General features: G+C 39.0%; 1 protein-coding gene across 5 annotated transcripts in view; it reads right to left on the bottom strand.

Annotated features, from left to right (window-relative positions):
- The window catches only part of arhgef3 (Rho guanine nucleotide exchange factor (GEF) 3), a 267,167-nt gene that overhangs the window by 15,149 nt on the left and 229,496 nt on the right, over positions 1-22,522 (bottom strand). For 4 of the 5 annotated variants that reach the window (XM_063068059.1, XM_063068058.1, XM_063068061.1 and 1 more), the window contains 2 exons: positions 8,393-8,500; positions 1,807-1,977 (listed from right to left, as the gene is read on the bottom strand). In XM_063068059.1, the coding sequence (XP_062924129.1) occupies positions 1,807-1,977; positions 8,393-8,500 (279 nt within the window). Of the gene's footprint in view, positions 1-1,806; positions 1,978-8,392; positions 8,501-21,593; positions 21,887-22,522 lie in introns of those variants that run through there. The other variant, XM_063068060.1, reaches the window with a different exon arrangement.

Genomic DNA, 22,522 nt, shown 5'->3' with positions numbered 1-22,522 from the left:
TGGCATTACCTTTAAGTTTTCTAGCATTATTATCTTTTTTTATTAAACTTTTTTATGAATACCAATGCCTCTGATGGTTCTTCCCTCTTTTCCTGCAGGTATAGTTCATTTGCAAAATATTACATAAAAAAAAATCCTAAACTGAAGCATGGAAGTTACAAATTTCTCAAATGAACTTCAAGATTTTATAAGAAGCAACAATATTTGGTTGAGTGGTTTTGAAAAGACAGGCTACCTTTACCATTAAACGTTTCACTGTTGGTCTCTAGAACATCAACATGCATCACCAATGAGGAATCTGCCAGTACATTAATAGTTATAATCTAAAGACTACATTTCCTTTGGATCTTCAGTTAACCCTAATCATTTGTATTTAGAACCAGTAGTAACTTGTAAATTCAAACACTGTCTGTTTCCATTTTGGTAAAATTTCAAGGAACATATTATCCAACACTGTAGTGAAAGTAGTTTAATATCTCAATGTTTCATCAATAAACACAAAAGATACTACATTTTTGCTGGAAATCAAGAGTAACACATAGAAAATGCTGGAGGAATTCAGTAGGTCAAGAAGCTTCTATGGAAAGGTGTAAACAGTTGCCACTTCAGGAGTTCTTATGAAGAAAGAGTCTTGGCCTGAAACGTTAACTGTTTGTTCCGTTCCATAGAGGCTGCCTGATCTGCTGAGTTCTTCCAGCATGTCAAATGTGTTACAGTGTTTGATCAATGTTTTATTGTCCTTTGGATATGGGAGATGGTAGAGAACCCACAAAGCTACCTATTGTTTGCTGTCCTAGGGCAGTGATCTGGTGCTGACTTAATGTTTGCAATTCATGATTCATACCTCCATATCCACTGAGAAGTTGTTGCGTGAAAGACGTTTTCAATTGACTGTATGTTTTGCTAAGTAGTGCTGCAGTTTCAGTACTAACCCAAAAATAAGTTTCATTTAAGACTTTGCAAAATTAGTGTAAGATTTGCAGGATTTTTAAAAATTATATTACTTGATAGTTACTACAGGAGTTAATGATAAAAATTATTTCAATTCATGAAGATAATGCATTTGCCTCTGTAACGTAGACAATGATACCAGTAATAGCAATGACGAAGACGACAAGAATTTATATCGCACCTTTATCATAGCATGCATTCGGTAATTTCAAAGGTGTATTATCAAGCAAGATTGAATTCAGCCACATAAGGATGTTTCAGGATTTATGGCTCAAAATTTGGACAATGTGATAGGTTTTAAGGAATGATTTTAAAGAAAGAGAGAGATAGAAGGGTTAGGGAAAGAATTCTAAGGTTTGGTCCCTGGCTGAAGACGATATGCCTGCCAATAATGGAATAATTAAATCTAAGAAATACTGTTGGATTTGCAGGGCTATTTGAGATTACAAATAAAGGCTGCAAAAGTATATGAAAATAAGAGTGGACATTTTAATATTGAAGCATTGTTTAATCTGCCAATATAGGTCACCAAGCACAACATAATCTGTCTGCAAATCGATTTTCAGAAACCAAAATTATTCAGTTAGAAACAGAGAAATATAATAAACGAATTACAGTTTTCTTGATTATGGAGTTTTTAAAAAATTTAGTATCTTTTGTGTTTATCTCTATCTGAAAGTAGGTTCAATCTCTTCCTTGAGGAAGGAACTCGCAATCCTCCTCTAAGTAAATAACATGATGATAACCTGGAACCAGAAGTGGAATAGTTACTCTAATTCAGTGAACATTACTGGAACTGAAGTCTGTCAATAATTAAGAGAGTTCATTTATTCTATAGCTGGTCTGCACTCTTACCTCCTGCCTTTTGATTTCTTTAGCTGTAAGCATTTGATTGACACGAATGTCAAATGTTTCACTCCACAGTTTGCTATCTCGACGCTTTGTAATAACAGCTGGACCATTTCTGGAAGAGGGTCTCGGAGTGAAAACATCAGGCCGACTGTCATTTCGGAAGCTAATCGAACGCTAAAACAAAAAGAGGAAAGAATTGCTGCAGATTTCCTGCACCAAAAAACAGCTGAAGAAAGGAGTTACATGAATGTAAATGAAATGGCTTACTCCAAGTGTCACTGTAAACTGAAAAAATACTTTTATAACATAGAGCAGATGAGAGAATTTGCAATGTGACCTTTATGTTTTGAAGTGGACCTTTGCTTAGATTTTTTATACCATATCAAACAGACATACTGTAATGTCTTGTAATAAAAAGTAGTCTAACAGTACCAACAACAGATAGTGATTCTGCCAGTCAGTTATAAATATAAGACAGTGGAACAGGTTTTGATTAGCTCCAATTCAGTTAATATAAAATATTAGAAAGGATTACGTTTAAGCACAATGCAAGAAAAAACCTTGACTGAAATAACGTATAGTCCTTGTTGGATGTATAATATAAAGTTGTTGATCACATATAAAATGCAGCCTTGCTAAGTACACACACAGGCAATGGGGTTTTCATTCCAGTTTAATCAATGTATATTTGACACCAGAATCAGTAGCCAACATATCTCCAATGTGGAAATCTACCTGCTCTTCCATGGTTAGTGTGTGTGAAATTATTGCATCGTTCTAAATTTGCAGTTATACAGATGAGTGTATGTATATATCTATATCTAACTATATATCTGTGTGTGTGTGTGTGTGTGTGTGTGTATCTCACACATACAATGGGTTACAGTTAATTGGGCCAACAGTTAATCGAGGGCAGCCGTTTATTTGGGCCAACTCTTAAAGAACAAAAACTACATCAAAAAAATAGCCAGGATCCCTTTCATTTATTTGGGACACTATGTCATTCAATTAGGGCAGGAAACTTTTACCTTATGAGAAATAAGCAGTAAGACAATTCAGTGGTGTCTGTTCACTGCGGTTTCAAGCTTTCAGGCTTGGAGATGCCAGAAATGGCCAGGAGTGAAAATGAAACCATTTCACTACTTCAACAAGTTAGGAACCACAAAGAAATTTTGAAGGTAGTGACAATCATCTTGAATGTTACAATGAAAATGAAGATTTGGAGGATGCAATCATCGAAAGCATTGTATGAAGACAGTCCATTATCTGCACTAGTTGTCTGCGCTGATTTTGTTCATTTACAGTCAATCAAAAGAACACAGCAGGTGAATTTTGAATCAATAACTAATAACTCAGGAACTAATACATAGATTTATAATACTGTAGAGGTATTGGTAGTGTCCTAATTTGTTCTGTATTTCATTTAAATACAGAAATTGTTGCTCAGTTTAACAGTAGTTTGTCTTTTAACTATTTCCATAAAACTTTGGCTAATTGGGGCAGCTGCTTATTTGGGCCAAAATGTACTGGTTCCAATGTGTCCCAATTAATGGGAATCCACTGTACAGTATATGTATAGTTCATGACTCATCATTCTAACCCATCTTAGATGGGTTATATGTGTTCATGTCACATCTTAATTAATTTTTTGATAAGTTTTTTTTAAAGATCATAATTTAGCTGTCAGGAATTAGGCCTAGGGAGATATCAGCCAGACACAAGACCTCCTGCCCAGTATCAAAGTTCAAAGTAAATTTATTATCAAAATATATATACTGTATGTCACCATATACAACCCTGAGATTCATTTTCCTGTGGGCAAACTCAGCAAATCTATAGAACAGGAACCATAACAGGATCAATGAAAGATCACCAAGTGCAGAAGACAACAAACTGTGCAAATGGAAATATAAATAAATAGCAATAAATAATAGGAACATGAGTTAATGAGATAAAGAGTACTTAAAGTGAGATCATTGGTTGTGGGAACATTTCCAACGATGGGGCAACTGCGCGTAGTTATCAACTTTCATTGAAGAGCCTGACGGTTCAGGTGTAGTAACTGCTCCTGAACCCGGTGGTGCAAGTCCTGAGGCTCTTGTACCGTCTACCTGATGGCAGCAGCAAGACGAGAGCATGGCCCGGATGGTGGGGATCTCTGATGATGAATGCTGCTTTCCTATGACAGCATTTCATGTAGATGAGCTCAATGATTGGGGGGGCGGGGTTTCACCTCGTGATGTACTGGGCTGAATCTATGACCTTTTGTGTCCACCCCACCCATCAAATGCCCCATTACAATCATTCCAGTTTTTATTCTCTCCATATTCCCATTAACTCCCCTGACACTACTACTCATCTACACACCGGGGGGGGGGGGGCTGCTATTTATAATGATGAAGTAAACAACCATCTGTACAGATTAAAAGGCAGTTGACAATTTTCAGGGAATTTCCCCCACCCCCCAACCCAACAACTTCCACACTTTCTTCCCTAACAGAAACAGTCATGTACTCCATTACATTTACTAATGAAAATGTCCCTGTAACATAAATGAGAACTATTCGTCCTTGAAAACAGTCTTTTTATTCAAGTTTCTGCAAAGTAAGTGCTGCAAGTAATAAAGTCCTGTAACAGCTGTACAAATACACTTGGAACAGTAGACAGGCTGCCAGGCACAGTTCAAGTCTAGCCAAAGCATAATTTGCTTTCACGGTCAGCACAAATGGAACGAATACAGTTCTCTTCCAGAAAGATCAGAAACTTTTCACACATCAATTCTGGGAATAAATGTATTGCCCCAAGGGACAAGAAAAAAATCTCTGTGCAGTCACGATGAAACACAACCAAAGTAAATTAGTAACCTCCCTTTTTCTGCATCTCCAGGCTACCTCTGCTACCTGTACAATGAATGGACCATAAGATCATAAAGAGCACAATCAGTCCATGCAGCCCAGTGAGTCTACCCCGCTTTCCTACAACGGCTGATATACTATCCTGCTCAACACCATTCTACTGCCTTCTCACCGTAACCTTCAATGCCTTGACTAATCAAGAACCTGTCAAGCCTGCTTTAAATATTAAAAAAAAGAGAAAATCTGAAGATTCTGGAAATCCAAAGCACCACACACAAAACGCTGGAGGGTCTCAGCGGGCCAGGCAGCGTCTACGGCAAAGAGTAAACAGTCGACGTGTCAGGCCAAGACCCTTCATCAGGACTCGGCCCGAAACGCGAAAACCGTTTACTCTTCAATGCCGCCCGGCCTGCTGAGTTCCTCCAGCATCTTCTGTGCATTGCTTTAAATCTATTCAATGACTTGGCCTCAGCAGCCTTCTATGCAAAGAATTCCACAGACTCCCCACCCTCTGGCAAAAGTAATTCCTCCTCATAGCACAGAAAGAAACACAAAACACTGTTTTCTGATTTCGACCAATGAAAGAGTTCTTTATAATTTCATGGTTGCAATTGTATTCCAGGAAGGTTCAACATTGTTAATGTAGTTACTACTTCAGAATCAGTCAGTCAACATTAAAACAGACCCTTTTGCCCCATGGTATCAATGCTGGCCATCAAGCACCACAACACTAACCTTACTTATTCCTGTTGCACCCTCATGAGGTCCCCCACTGACACTACCCAACCGTCCCACCCCCAAGGCAGCAAGAGGTGATTCAGTTTTATTTACTTCCTGAGGTACAGCACAGAATAAGCCCTTCCCGCCCTTCGAGCTGCGCCACCCAGCAACCCCCCCAATTTAACCCTAGCCTAGTCACGGAAGAATTTAAAATGACCAGTTAACCTGAGTCCTGATGAAGGATCTTGGCCTGAAACATTGACTGTTTACTCTTTTCCATAGATTTTGCCTGGCCTGCTGAGTTCCTCTGGCATTTTGTGTGTGTTGCTCGGATTTCCAGCATCTGCAGATTTTCTTGTCTTAACCTACCAACCAGTACATCTTTGGACTGTGGGAGGAAACCGGAGCACCCAGAGGAAACCCACACGATCACGGGGAGAGCGCACAAACTCCTTACAGGCAGCGGCGGGAATTGAACCCGGGTTATGCTACCGAACTTGAAAGAAAAGGTGCATCGGGTAGTGTAGGATGAATGGCTGACTTTAGGTTTCCACTGAGCAGTTGATTTCATTCATGAGCTAATGAGTGATAATCTTACAATGCAAAATGACCAGGAGAGTGGGCAAGGAATCACCCAGGCTTGGCCAGACGACTGAAAGACATCGGAGGTTAGGGAAAAAGGGCTCAGACCAAGAGCCTGCAACTTCCCTGTCCTCCTGGATGAATTCCAATGAAGAACAATTCATTAGATAATAACAAAAAAATGCCAGAAGCATTCAGCAGGCCAGTGGGCATCCATGTTAAGAGAAACAGAGTTAAAGTTTCAGATTCAAAACTGTTTATCTGATTTTGAAGAACATTACCCTGTTTCTCTTCCAACAGATGGTGTTTGACCTGCTAAGCATCTACAGTACTTTCTGTGTTTGTATCAGATTACCAGTGTCTGCAGTTTTCATTTTTTTCTCCCAATTTTCAACAGTATGGGATATCTTTGCTTCCCTAAGTACACTTAGTGGCCACTTTATTAGATACCTCGTGTTATCTGAGTCATTGTCATCTTCCCGACAGCTTGAACCAGTCTGACCATTTTCCTCTGACCTCTTGCATTAACAAGGCATTTCTGCCCACATTACTGCCACTCACAAGATTTTTTTTTTGCACCATTCTTTGTAAATTCCAGAGACTGTTGTGTGCAAAAATCCCACGAGAGCAGCGGTTTCTGAGATACTCAAACCACTTCATCTGGCACCAGCAATCATTCCACAGTCAAAGTCACACAGATCATATTTCTACCCCATTCTCATGTTTGGGCTGAACAACAACCGAACCTCTTGACCGTGTCTGCATGCTTTGATGTACTGAGGTTCTGCCACGTGACTGGCTGATCAGATATCAATACCAACGAGCAGGTGCAGCTAAGAAAGTGACCATCTGGTGCATGTCCTCACCGGTATCTCCCATCTGCTGCAGTCATAGTTGCAACCACAGACAAAGCACAAGAACCACGCTACCCCTGACTGCGACAGTGGGTGCAGGAACAGCACTGCGCACAACTCACTCCTTCCAGGAGGAAGCTTTCTGCAAATTCTCCAAATCTGCCACTCACTTCTGTATTACAGAGGAGACTGGTGCAAACAGAGATGCTTGCATTCACTTCCTCCTACTGGAGAGCAGCAGGTGGTTAATACAAGGCTTGGTGAAGATGCAAACTTCTCTAGGTGCAAGGAGCCATTAACATGCACGTTGCTTTATGGGCAGTGCACCTCAACTCTGCTGTGCACTGGATGATTTCACCTCTGCAGATAGGCAGAGAGTCACTATCAGTACTCTGTATGCCAGATATGATTGTGATATCTTAATTCTATGCCAGGGTGTTGTGCCATCTGTACTCATGGATGCCCACTATAGGACATGTGGCAGCTGCCAATGACTAGCAGAATATGCACAATAAGCATGCAGTATTAGTAATGTCACCACATAACATGACATAGTGAGACAATGCTGCTGATGCTGGGGATGGTCATGCAGGCACAAACCCTACCACCAACAATACAGAGGACAGGGGCAGGAAGAGAGAAGGTGAAGAGGCAGTGGCAAGCTCATTTGGGCCCCAGACGCACAAAATGCCAGATCAGTACGGGAGTTGTGTAGGGGGAGGAAGGGAGAGAGGAAGGACAAATGGGAGGGTGTGTTGAACATAATCCAGCTCATTCATTTGGCTCATACTAGGCCTGACTTTCCAAGGAGGAACGAACACTTCTTAATATACATACATAAAAAAATCTGCAGATGCGGGAAGTCCAGAGCGACACACACAAATGCTGGAGGAACTCAGCAGGCCGGGCAGCATGACTTTTTAATGCTTTCATACAAACAATGGCTTCAAAATATTGTGCTTTGTTATGACAATCTTCGCTTAAATTATTCATCTATATTCTTATCAAGCAGGAGTTAATAGAAACTTAACTTTCTATTAAGCTTGATATGGGCACAAGACATAACGGGGACACCTCTTTTTCCCTTATTAGGGAGAGAGTGAGAGCCTGTGGTATGAAGAATTACCGGGTGAATGAGTAGTCTTTGGGTACTGCAAGTCTGTGTCTTTATTGATGCTTTGCTGCACGCTTGAGTGCTCGGTGGAGGGTGCAGAGGTTTTTTTTTGCTGGTGGGGGAGGGGGGCTTTGCTGCTGCTTACGCATGGGGGGGAGCTGGGGGGGGGTTCAGGGTTCTAACATTTAACTGTCATTCATTCTTTAGGGCACTCCTCTGTTTTCCTGGATGTTCGTGAAGAAAAAGAATTTCAGGATGTATATTGTATACATTTCTCTATCAAAACCTATTGAAAGGCAATCTGTGGCTTGATAAAAAGCACAGAATTTATAAAGTAATTGTACATTTTGAATAAACATACAAATTCAAATGAAACCCTTCGCTGGATTTCTCTGCACGCAAATAGTTAATACGGTGTGTTGTATGATTAGATTACTCTATGTAAGGAAGGGGTGGAATCTTACCTGTAACGTCTGGCTGAATCGCTTCAGAGGCGTGGCCTTTACAGGAGGAATAAGACTTGCTAAAGATGTGACTCGGGAAAGAGGTTTCACCCGTTTGTGACTGGGTTCCTTAAAAAGTAACAGAGAGAAAGTGTCAACATAATTCAGCATTTGTTCCAGGTGATTAATTCTTCAGGGAAAACACTGAAGCTAAACAAGACTCACAGAAGAGGCATTTATCACGTTTAGTGACCAACATCAAAACACATCTTTTTATCCTTGTGCATTGAAAAATCCATATTCACATAGCGTGTTGTCTTCAGAGTGAACTGACATTGAATAATAACTGGTAGGTTAGATTACAAATAGCTTAGCAATGCACAAGAAATTTTAATCAGAACTCCAGTTTCAGAAACATCCTCATGTCAATTCCTAATTTACCACACAAGATTTAAAGAAATATCAGGTTTGAAAATGTAGAAAAACACACAGAAGTTAATTTACTGCTAATTCAATAGAAATATACCTTGTATTTTTTAATCTCCATTCCCCAAGCTGCTGAAGAAAAAGGTCCAGTAGATAAAATCTCTGTAAGTTGTTACCAAAAATCTCCATAAAGTACCCTAAAATAAACATCTCTGTATCTGAATCGGTTCCTTTAGAAAATTCTGCCTCTTTTCCTCAAGCCCTTCAGATAAATCTCTAGCTGCTCTGGGATCTCAGTGCATGCAAGCAGTCCTTCTAGAAGCATCATTTTCTGATTGCAGATCTATCTGTGACAGCGCGCTGCAGCATCCACAATTAGGTAAAAATCGGCACTGCACAATGCAGCTGCTTCAGTAGAATTCCAAGCAGCAAGCACCTCTTCCATCATCCTTTCTGGGAACATCTGCCTCATTATTACAATGTACTCCAAATTAGTAAACACTTTATATCCTGACAGAGATGCTTACAGCCTTCTCAGACAAATAGCTTTGCCTTCAAACTCCAAAAAGGCAGCACTGCCCAATTAAAATCATTCAAGTTCAGAAACATTCCTCAGTAGAAGATTCTGGAAATATTGCTACTTTTTTACCAGCAATATTCTGCAGTACACCAGCAGTACTAAGTATCTCTTCAGATTTTTCAATGATTCCTAAAATGCTGTCTTCAATGGCTAGCACTCTAGATGCCTTCTGACGTCAATGCAGTTGCATTCATATTCTGATCAAATCTCCTATTCAGATCAAATCTCCTATTCCGTGCCTGAATAATCCTCCCATGAAAAAGCACCTACCCTGACAACCTATGCTACCAACTGATACAAAGGCAGCTAATAGCCAGGCTGGACTACATTTTGTTTCCACACAGTTTTTCATAGAGCAGGTATGCTTAAGTTTTTAAATAATAAGTAAACCATTGTTTAAAAAATGTACTTGGTTTGAAAAATTTGTTTTTCATGATTATGAACTTAGTTTCAAGGGGGAAAGAAAACTTTTTTTGAAACACAAATAGTATTTAACAAGCAATATGCATTGATTAAATTTATTTTATCTAACAAGGTAAAAGCAAGTCCAACTATTAACCAGCCTAGAAAACACTTCTTATTTAACAAGAGACATAGCTCAAATAGTTAAGGATCAATTACTCTTTTAAAAATTCCTGTACATTATTATTACATCTATACAAAATTATGAGGGGTATAGATCGGGCAAATGCAAGCAGGTTTTTTCCACTGAGGTGGGGTGGGACTATAACCAGAGGTCATAGGTTAAGGGTGAAAGGTGAAAAGTTTAAAGGGAACACGGGGGAAACTTCTTCACTCAGAGGGCTGTGAGCATGGAATGAGTTGCCAGCTCAAGTGGTGCACACAAGCTCAATTTCAACATTTAAGAAAAATGTGGATAGGTACATGGATGGTAGGGGTATGGAGGGCTATGGTCCCAGTGCACGTCAATGGGAGTAGGCAACTTAAATAGTTCAGCATGGACTAGATGGGCTGAAAGGCCTGTTTCTGTGCTGTACTTTCCTATGACTATTACTCTTTGTACAAATGGAAGCATGAACTTTTATTTCAAATCAGATACCTTGATTAAAGCACCCTGAAATATTTGGGGTATTCAACAGATTTATTGACTAACTGGAGAAAGTTATTTTTATCATTTGAAAATTTACCTCTATGAAGACTGTATTTGGAGTAAGAATCTAATTTATATAGAAAAGTAACTAAATTATCATGCACATAATGCAAGATTGATTAATATCACTAAATCACCGTTTTGTAAGTTCAACAACTTTATCATGGCCAAGGTATTATTTTTCCCAGAATCCAGTGCTCTTAAAGCCAGTGTGATATTAAATTATCTATTGATGAAAATTATCCAAAACTTGTTTAAATCAGATAGTCAAATCAGCTTCTCAATTAAGAGTGTGTTTGACTGGTTTAAAAATGCCTGTTCACGGGTAATCTGACCAAGTCAGATCAGAGGGTACTCCAGGTAAAGGAAAAACTTTCAAAACCAAATGTCCCATTTCCCCTGTCTTTGCTCAGTGACTGTTATCTACAAAATAAAACTGAACAAGTTTGAATTAATGGCTTTATGTTAATTTTCAATTTATTTAAAGAATAAGGTTAGTTTATTATGCTACTTGTAAAGAACTTGCCCCAGTTAAACAAATACAAATGGAATTTAACAAGCCATATTCATGATAATCAAAAGTGAATTGCTTCATACAAAGTGAACAGTCAGCAATGACAGTTGTGAATCGTACAGAGATTGGTGGCTTTCAGATGAAACACTTTAACTTGTATACTGGACAAAATTAATACACTCAAAATAAATATTAATATCTAAAAAAGGCTCATAACAATGTCTTTCCTAGAATTGTTTTTATCAATGTAACAGCTGTAAAATGATTTATAAAATCAATCGTAGCAGTTTGGGTTGATTGCAGTGCCATCACCATCTTCAATGATCCTCTATTCAGCTTTGGTATAATATTCTGAAATGAAAGGATGTATGTACATTTCTTACTTCAATTTTAATCTCCTCGAAAGCACAGCTAATCTTTGCTCCTCCTCCCCTCCTTGTGCTCCAACTTATGATGGCAAATTCATACACAGCATCCTTTGTTAGCTTTTTATGGGGTTTGCTAGAGCAAGTATTCTGCCATACTTTCTGTATGATTTTTCTATTAGCTGATGTAGTACAACTGTAAAGGGGTGAGATGCACTGTATCATGTCACAACCTCTTGGGAATGCAATCTTTCATTATCACAAGGAACGGTAGCCTACAGTTCAAAACAAATCTGAATAAGCCTATTGCAATTCTAACAGGTACAGTAACTTGAGTGACAGGCCTCCCTTTTAATGAAATAGCTTAACCTGCTCCTCCTTTCAATTCATTTTTTGCAAATCCTATCTGTTAAACAAAATAATCTAGATCCTTGACTATCAGAATCCAGAACAGGAAGACATAAAATTAACTTTGTATATTTAAATTTTACTCTGTTTATTCAGTTAATAAATCATAGCAAAACTATTTAGGATAATTAAACATTTTTCCCCATATAATAGAAAGTGAGAATCTACTTCACTAAAATAACTAGTGCAAAAACAGAAATACAAAAAAAAGTATTGAGGTATTGTTCATGGGTTCAATATCCATTTAGAAATCGGATGGCATAGGGGAAGACCAGGAAAGTTGACAAGAGTTTTTTCCCTGAGGGACATTAGGCTAAGTACTTGAGGGAGGGAAGAGCAGTGTTATCGAAAGAATATAGTTTATCCCTGCCGGGAATAAATTTTAAGACCAAAATTTCTGTGCCGGAACACATTAACAGGTAGGGTCTGAGACTACGGCCAAGTAGAGCTTTGAAAATAGCAATGGTAAATAGTGGGTAGGGAGTTCAATCTTCTCAGTGCTTAACAGAAATAAAGTGGCATCCTGCTGAAAAGTGAATATCAGGAAGTATGCCAAAATGGTGACAGTTGCCATCACTAAGAAGAAACACAAGAGACTGCACAGCCTAACATTCAGAGCAAAACGCAAGCTGCTAGAAGAACTCAGTGGGTGACGTAGCATCTGTGGAGGTAAGAGAATTTCTCTTCCACCACCTGCCACAGCATAAAAATTGTACTATGATCCTCCAAATAAATAAGTATTTTTTCTGTGCAGGTGATAGCTATGGTTTATCTCAAAATTTTGTTGACAAATTTGGTTGCCCTGTTCAATTTTCCTCAATCCTTTCTCACTTGTTGACTTTTAAGTGCTGTTTTCTTTGTTCACCACCTACCACCTTATGAAATTGCTCTCATTTAATCCATCATTTGTACCTCCATCCACACGTGAAGCCTAAGTAAGCACTCTTGATGCTTGGAGACTAAGATGACCCTTTCTGATACTTCCAGGCATTTTGGTAGTCCAAAACCTACAGTGATTGATTGTCATTTACCATTGGTTCTCTCTCAAAATAAAAAAAACAAAGAACAATATTGAAAACTTAAAAACAAGAGAAAATCTGCAGTTGTTGGAAAGCCAGCATTTTGTGTGTGTGTTGCTTCAAAACTTAAAATCCAGTTTTTATAAATCCTGTGTATTAGAGATCATATCTATTTTGGTTGGTGCTTTCCTTATTCTAGATATTAAATTTAATGAGTTATTTTTAAACTAAAGACAGTATTTGCAAGTAATGAGCACCACATCCTTTAATGTCACTCTGCATCTGCTGCTCCCCATACCTGGTCACCAAAAGTGTCAAGGTATAGGAGTAGCCACATCTGGTGAAAGGTCTTCCCCAATTGCTTAATTTTTAAGGAGTCTGTGCTCTACGTTTGAAGGACAAATCACTCAGACAAAGAGGCCTTATGATCTTTCTGAAACTTATTGGTTTTCTAGTGAAGGAGATGTCCACGACCGAGTATATCAGGAGTTGGAGTTTCTGATGCAGTATATTCTTATTTGACACAAAGGATTTATTGCAAAAGGCTTCCATGTAAGACTTCTTTCATAGCTTTTCAGGATGTTAGAACTTCTCATGTCTTTTAAAGTCTTGCAAAAAATGCATTTTATTGCAAGAAGTTTGAATATAATTTGTCTCTGGCTATAATTTCCATATTTATGTGTGTTTAATACATACTTTAATGAAATCAAATATTTATTTGTAAAAAGGTAACTCAAATTTTCACATAATGCAAGTGAATAAGACTGCTCTGTAAAATCATAAACAAGAGAAAATCTGCTGATGCTGGAAATCCAAGCAACACTCACAAAATGCTGGAGGAATTCAACAGGCCAGGCAGCATCTATGGAAAAGACTACAGTCGACGTTTTGGGCCGAGACCCCTCGGCCCGAAACAGCGACTGTTTACTCTTTTTCATAGATGCTGCCTGGCCTGCTGAGTTCCTCCAGCATTTTGTGTGGGTTGCTCTGTAAAATGTTGTTAATGTTCATTTCTGTAATATCCAACATGTTGAAAGGTAATAGATTTACCGACAGGTATTGTTATCTCCTTGATCGTTTCCACGCCTTGCTGCTTCTTTAGCATTTTGTCTGTTTTTTTACGAGGCTGAATTGCCAGCTTGATGCTCAATCCAGCACCAATGGAAAGTGTGCCAGGGGCCGACCAGGTCCGAACATGGGGCCACCCGCCTCGAGGTCCGGTGCGGATGCCACTACACCACCGACCAGCCTATTATGTCCTTGGGTAAGAGTTTAAACTAATACGAAGTTCCTCTATAAGTACTTTCTCATCAGAAGATTTTTCTATATCTATAATATTATTTTTCAACATTGCTTGATCATTAAATTCTTAGATCTTGATACCTATGTCTTTCAAGATTCCTCAATAAGCTGTTTAACTGTGGTTTTGGAAGGCAGCTGTTGTATGTGATTACATCTACTTCCCAATAGTCTGTATTGATTGTCTATCCCTTGTGCCTTTGTTATGCAAGTTTAGCCACTGTCTTCATAACAGCAGACAGAGCTTCAGTAACTATTAAGTTTGATCTTTGGTTATTAATTAATCAAGGAGAAAGAATGTCTGGTGACTCACCATTGTCTGGTTTAGACAACATTAGTAACCTTAAATCATTTATAAGGATTCTGCAAATCTAACATCTGAACAATCTTTGTGAAGCAAGAACCTTTTCAGATTTCTATATTTCTTAAATGCTCCCTTGAATATTTCTAAATACAAATTCAAAGATTCAAAGTACATTTATTATCAAAGAATACTTGCAGTACACAACCCTGAGATTCGTCTTCCCACAGACAGCCAGGCAACAAAGAAACACCATGGAACCATCCAAAGAAAACATCAAACACCCAACGTGCAAAAAAAGATCAAATCGTGCATACGGCAAAAAAGAGCAACAAACACCATATAAAACATTAAACCACAAAGTCTAGGAATGTACACTTTAGTTCAGTTCAATTTAGTCATTCGTTAAATGCAGGCTACAGAGGCAGACTGCCCTGATCAAAATCACACAAAATCGCAATAAAAAAGGAGTCACCAGAAACACATATAGCATAAACTACAACGTCCACCCACAAACTGTGTCAATTGAACCTTGCCAAAGATCCAAGTCTCTGGCAGCATTGAGCGAGAGGGAGAGAGAGACGGGTCAAACACAGGCACCTTCCTCTGGAAGCAGCGAGCAAGCGCAAGGGAGGGCCTGGTCAAACGTAGGCACCTTCCCCCAGCAACAGCAAGCGAGAGGGAGAGCGATACCGGTCAAACGCAGGCAGAAAGCGGTGAACACCTGCTTGCCTTCTGCTCTTGTCCTAGTTGATTTCAATCTTGCTTGACGCTTTAATTGGCAAGAAATGGAGTCGATCGTGTCTCCAGGCTTCTTGGCTTCCAGGACACACCGAACTCCCTCGCAGACAGCAAAGAGCCAGCCCGAAAACACACCATCAAAATGTAAATCACAGTTTCCAATAGCAGCAGAATCATATTTGAAAGGAGAAAGTAAAAGGAGTTGTTTCGTGAACTGCCTGAAGGATATTACCTCTGGTGGCATCGTTTGCTGGTGGCTTCTTCCAACTACCACAATAGCCTTGCGTCCAGCTGAAATGACTCAATTCTAAAATCTGCCCCCCAAGCCACCTTTTCTCTATTTTGACTCCAGTTAAAAACCGTTTTTTTAAAAAAAGGGTATCTGCTTCTTTGTCCTTACACTGCTTTATATGGCCCAGCATACAAAATGCATTGCATAGGGTAAGGAAGAAAACGAAAGCCAACCCAAAGAATGCAACGTTTGGAAGGAACACAAAGAACTTCACTGAATGAATTAAAATAAAAAGGAAACAAAACACTTAGCTTTACTTACCTTTGAAATAAGGGTCAGCAGCTCATTTAAGTGCAAGGGATTTGTGCTTGTTTGGCAGCTGTGCCCTTGAACTGACTATTAAATCCACCAAATTATACAAACAATCTGTATGGAGCTGCGCAGATCAGTTTGATCTGACATTGAGCAGGAGTTCAGGTGTGCCCGTGTATGACCTCCGTTAAGCTCCATGCTTCTAGGCTGTGGTGCTGCAGTGTGGACATCCAGAACATGCTGACTTGTGTGCTGTAGCGATTCCCCACAGACCTCTGGCTAGCTATCCGAGTGATCTGGCCATTATGTTCAGGGCATTGTCACCAGCCACAAATCTTCAGTCACCAGCCAACTTACACTGTGGTTTTGCTTGAATTAAATATTATTTATAATCTCCAGCAAGGGCTTCATTTGATTTCTTCAAATTTATCCAATAACAGATCCTACTGCATATGAAAGGCCTAGGGGAATAAATGGTTATCCAAATAGGTCCTCATGTCCTGAATCATAGTTTCAGCTGTTTTTCAAATTATGGTGCTGTCTGTACTTTGAGCTTAAAGTAATTATATGGTATGACAGTGCAGCATGCCTGATTTAACTTTTTGAAAGAGATATGCCTCACTTTTCAGCACAGATCCCATAAAACAAACAAGTATTGCTTCCTTTTTCTACATAAGATATCCTTGAAGGTTGAATGAATCATAAAAGATCTTAAGGGTTTTACTTTGGGGAAAAAAAGTAAATCTTATTTTTTATGGTTCTAACCACATTCATGGCTTCTATAGCTAAACATCTGTGAAATCCAAACTGCCTAATTTACAGCTGTCGTTGAGGTCTGTCCTTGAGCAGGCTATTAAAAGCAACAAATGCGACACAAATGTTTCAGTATGCTATCAATATGTTAGGTAATCAAAACCATTTTACAGTAACACGGCAAGGAAAGACGTGATATAATAATCCACAATTGACCAGTGGGCACCAATTAAAACAAACTGTTTTTATTCATTTGTAACAAAGATACCAGTGAGAACTCTTCCTCATCTGAGCTACCAAAGATGCGACTGAGTGTGCATGCAATTCTATTGACTTACGCACATCAAAGTAACTCACAAATACAAAATGTCTCCTCTTTTGGAATATGTACAGCAAGGCTCTACTCCATTTTGAAAAGTCAGCCCTCTCCTCTGATTAGTGTTAGTTAACTGTTCAAGACAATTGCACTTAAAAAAAAGACACTTTTTTGCCAGAGGCCCATTCTGCACAGTGTCATGAAATGCCTCCTGCTGCAAGGCAAGTTGGACTGAGAAACTGCATTCAGTCATCCCCAAAGCCTTAAACCTAGTTGGTATTAAATGACCTCAGAAATAAACAAGTCTTAGAGCCGGGCATGTGGATAATTCTTTTGAATGATGCACAAATATCTGGATCAATTTTACTAGAAGCACCTACAAGAAAGACTTCAATGGCAGCCATGCATATTTCTGAACTTGATCTGCTATCCCTCAGTAAGACAAGTTTACCTGGTTGCAATTACATTGCTATTTGTGGGAGCTTGTTGTACGCAAATCAACTACCAGATTTCCTACATTACGACTAAATACACCAAGCTCATCACATTGGTTTTTAAGTACTTCGGGGCTCTTTGAAAGATGCAAAAAATGGATTATACATGCAACTTTATTTTAACAAAAAGCAACCTTGTACTTAAGTGCACTAGATCAGATCCTTATAATAAAAGATATTCTGCCACTTTTACAGAATACAAACATGTTTTACCCTATCCAAATGTTGATTAGTTCAGGTGGTGTAAAATATTACCATCCTAACTGTGCAAGATATGGCTTATTGATCAACTTGTTCTGTTTTAAAGAGATTAATTAATACTTTGTGTTGGAGATCTGTAAACATTTGTAACACTGATGAACAGTTTTGGGAGACCCAGAATCAGCAGAAAGACAATGCTGGTTGAAGTCTCAGCAAAATACAAGGGACTGCACTGTAAATCCATTCAAATAATCTATGCCAAATAATTCAACATTTGATCCTGATGTGGCATAGGTTGCAGCAATTAAAACGAGAATTTAAATGAAAGGAGTTGTGATCTCCACCCCCTCCACCTCAGGGAACCAGAGGCTTTTCTGGTTAAAGTGATGATGTTAAGATGATTTACAGTTACATTGCTCTCAGCATTTGTGCATTTTTCTGTTATTGTTCAGGCTATTGCAATTCACTTTTCCAAACTAATATAAATTCTTCTGGAAGGATAAACTTCAATTAAACAGGTTCCAACCTGCTGGCATGAATATTGATTTCTCCTTCTGGTATATAAAAAAATTTTCCCTCCCCTTCCTTCTATTCCCCACTCTGGCCTTTTATCTCTTCTCACCTGCCCATTACTTCCTCCTGGGTCCCCTCCTCCTTCCCTTTCTCCGGTGGTCCACACTCCCCTCCCATCAGACTACTTTCTCTCCAGCCCTTGACCTTTCCCACCCACCTGGCTTCACCTACCACCTTCTAGCTATCCTTCCCACCAACCCCTCCCCACTTTTATTCTGGTGACTTTCCCCTTCCCTGTTCAGTCCTGAAGAAGGGTCTCAGCCCGAAATGTTGACTGTTTATTCATTTCCATAGAATCTGCCTGACCTGCTGAGTTCCTCCAGCATTCTGTGTGAGCTGCTTTGGACTTCCAGTGTCTGCAGACTTCCTCGTGTTTATAAATAGGTTAGTGTTTTCTCTTAAAATAATGAACCAAATGAATAAATGAATAAATTATTTAATCACACACTCTAAAAAAACAGCAATATGTTGTTCTTTTGAATCTTCTGATGAAGGATTACCTACTTCAATTAAAAGTGCACAATAAAGGTCTTTCTCATGGGAGGTGAATTCTGTGCACTCAAACACATCTGACTAAACTCATTCACAAACACGTATTGCTTCAATGTAGGTGTCATACACTTTCTTCACTTAACTTTATGACAACAAAGGGACCTCAACCACTTGTGCATGAATAATGTGAAATCAATGAACGTAGTACACATAACCAAACATATTGACTCACACACAAACATCGCACACCATTGCAGTACCTCAGGAAATTCCTAAACCTCGCGATCTCATTGTAAATTTGTCTACGTTAAGTAATCCACATTATCACTTCAACTCCATGATGTCAAAATCCTACCAATTCCATAAGGATGTGAAAAAAAGACACTAATAAATACACGTGTTCCATTCAAAGCACTTCTAGCAAATGTTCATTGAGAAAATTCCAGGAAGATAGGTGGAGAAGTTAGATATAAAATGGTTTAATAGGTGCAATTCAGCAGCGTGGTTTAAATTGCCTAAGCTTGTGTATCAACCAACATGGCTAAAAATTCATGTTAAATTGACTTTAATTCCACTTCCAATTACTCTGATTATTTTGGCAATTAACAACTTTGCCTGCTGACTGAGTTAAATACTGCATATTTTCAACCTTCAATTCCAGTAAAAATAAAAACTGATATATCTGCTAAAATACATGGAATGAAAAGGCAGTACAGCGGATAGAAGATTTACAAATAAATTTGCTGTCTGAAGTCAACATGACCAGAAGAGGAGGAGAAAATATTCATTATTGCAAAGTAATACAAATATTGCCATGATGTACCAGAAAGGACGTTTCAATTTTAATGCTGAAATTAACTTATCTTTAGTAAGATGAGAATATGTTTTCTCTAAGAAAATAAGGATTAATGATTTTTTTTAAAAGTAAAAATTGGCAAAACACAAGGCATCCAGAAAATTCTGCTTTATGAAAATAACCTGAGGCCAAATGAGCTGTAGGACAAAATGTAGGCACACCATTTTCCACCTGAAGGTCACCTTCCTCTTCTACCCTTTGCACTGTATAAGGAACACCTTAGCTAATAGATCAACAGATCTCAGCAATAAATAGAAGATTCTGCTTTATTGGATCAAAATCACAAACTTTCTGACATAAATTTTGCAAAATCTAAAGCAAAGCATTTTTTAAAGTAAACAGAACATGCATTTTAATGTAAATAACCACACTGAAGTGAGTGTACCAGCGATTTCAAATACAGGTTTGTACAATACAACTTATTTATGGATAAATTGTCATCAAAATTGTATTCATTTCTTTTACCACAATCAGTCTTATTGTTATTGTAAATGTTGAGCCATTATTACCAACATTACTCCAAAATGCTCAAGAAAATAGCTGCTATCATATTTAAATGGAATTAAACTTGCAAATAATATAGCTAATCAAGTCTAAAATTTGAATGAGTACGGACTAGCTAAAGGCATGATTATTCCAGATGGAATACTTTGTTATGAACTGCATGTAAACTGCATGCTATTACCACATGGTGAAGCTAGAAGGCATCCTTGTCATGATTAGTCAGGGCACAAGATCCACCCCTTACCCAAAATTTCAGCTACTGGGTTTTAATCACCTTTCGCTGTTCTGTGGTTATGAACAGCATATGATGCTGAATAGCATTTAGTTAATACTTCCTTTAAAAGCTATCAAGCAAAAAAAAATATTGTAAGGCTAAGTTGAATTTCAATCACTTATCTACATTTCAAAGATACTGAATCACTCTAGTTCAGATCTCACTAAGTGACACATTTACCTCAACAGTATTTTCAAAACCACAAAAGGCAGAGGACTGAATTTCGATGGAACAGAACTCCTGTAAAGGACTTTTAAGAAGAAAATTGTGATAATTTATTTAATTGCCTGGGTGTAAAAATGCATCTTCAATTACTTGGAGACAAGGCTTCCAGTGAAGAAGTACAGCTAGAATTCAACTGAATTCAGTTAAGCAAGGAAAAAAACCATACCTCATAAAATTTTGATCAAAATGTAAAAATAGAGACAATTTTTAACCAGTTTATCATAATTTATCTCTACATTTATCTCTCCGTGTTGCAATAAGCTTTCAATGATTTGAACATCGGCACGAATGCACACAGCAGTCAAGCAGAATATTTTCAAGACAATTGATAAAAGTTTGCAACTTCTAAACAATCAGCAGACACCACCTTGAAACAAAAAAAGCAACACTCTCCATTTAAGGATTCCCCAGAATGATTTTATGGATGTAGCACTGTAAGTGGGATAATCTGAAGGTTTAAAATAAGAAGATTTGAACCCACTAATTCCATCAATACATCCAAGGCATTGAGAGGAATACTAGAGGCTCTTCCATCTGCAGCAAATTTGTTGTGTGTATTTATATGTTTTACCATTCAAAAAAGAACACACATGGAAACTACACTTCAAGCGTGCACTCATAAAATTCCTGCACTTTTCCTGAGCCCAGGAAGGCTAGACAGCTTTCACCCCCCCCCCCCCCCCCCCCATTTCGCTGGCTTCCAGGCTTAATCCTCAAAGGGGTTGTACATTACTGTACAAACAAAGTACAAACCGCTGAGTGAAGCGGCCAAGATGGAAGCGGCAGACTTTGGAAATCAGAGAGCATCTCACATCAGCTGTTGTCTGGATTGGAGACTTCAAAGGCGCGCGGGGGGGGGGTAGTTTTACCTCTTAACAACTGGATCGAGAGACCCAGTGAATTTACCACAAAGAGGAGTGCAAATGGAAGAGACCGCTCAAAAAGAGGACCGACTTTGCGATGCAAAAGTTTGGGGCAATACCTCATTCCTTCAAGACTAAACGCTTATGCTAATATAAACTGGGTTCGTCAATTTGGCATAATGTTACAGGTGGCAATCAGTACCAATGTACTTTTGAAATAAGACAGTGGCAGGTTCGCAATAAGTACAATACTTGTCAACGTGGTTTCTCGCACTCAGAAGTCTATGATAAAACGAGCTCGGCTTGAAAGCACAAAACAGCCGCCACCAAACACAGACACAGAAGCTCGTTGCTTCACCATACCTCGATCTCTTTAACTGAAGAACTGACAGTCTGCACTTCCAAGGCACAGTTTGTTCTCTTGGCTGCGATACAATACGGGTAATCCTTGGCCACCATGGTGGCGACAGGGGTCGAGATCTTGGAGTTCACAGCTGATGATACTGTAGTTCGAAGCACAGAGGCCAAGTTGGGTCGTGCATCCACTGTGCTGCCGAGCTCTGCACCCCGTCGACTCCGCTCCGCCGGCCGTGCCGCTGCCTACATACCCTAAGTTGATCTCCCAGCGATCGACTGCTGCAGCCGAAGGCAACGGGTGCCGGGTTAAGAGCAGCGGCAGGACGGGCGCGTCAGTCAAAGCGGTCAGCCCGCCCACAGGCAAGAGGGAGGCGGAGGCACTCGCTGCAATGGAGCAAGGCACCGAAACACACTGGGCGGATGGAGAAAACAACGTGAAATTTCCGATCAAGCCTCTGCTTTTTACACCTCACCCCCAATGTACTGACTTCAGTTTGCTCGCCAGCCTTCTGAACAAATGGGGGGGGGGGGGATATCCCTAAATGAGTTGTTTTTGTTAGGTTTGTTATCAACATTTTTGGGGGAGGCTTCTATTTTTAAAATCAGAGGTGCCCACCCGTTAGCTTTTCCTAGCCCCGATATGCGCCCTTTCGCCCAGTGGCAAGAATTATGAAATGGGTCCAAGCGAACTTTCCCCATATTTAATCCACACCAGCACCCCCATCAAAAGCAGTTCAAAACTTGGTACAGTAGCTGTAAATCTGCGGGTTCGAAACAATTCTAGTGTCTTTATGGCTCGCTTTGACACTGCATTTACATTTATATATTTTAAAATATATATTTTAATATATACTTTTTAATTTCAGTATATTTCTTATTGTGATTTATAGGTTTTAGTATGTATTGCTACCGCAAAACAACGAATTTCAGGACAT

The sequence above is a fragment of the Mobula hypostoma genome, chromosome 15, assembly GCF_963921235.1.
Source record: "Mobula hypostoma chromosome 15, sMobHyp1.1, whole genome shotgun sequence".
Classification (NCBI taxonomy): Eukaryota; Metazoa; Chordata; class Chondrichthyes; order Myliobatiformes; family Myliobatidae; genus Mobula; species Mobula hypostoma.
Note: the sequence above shows the minus strand (reverse complement) of the source record. Positions and strands in the feature narration are given on the sequence as shown.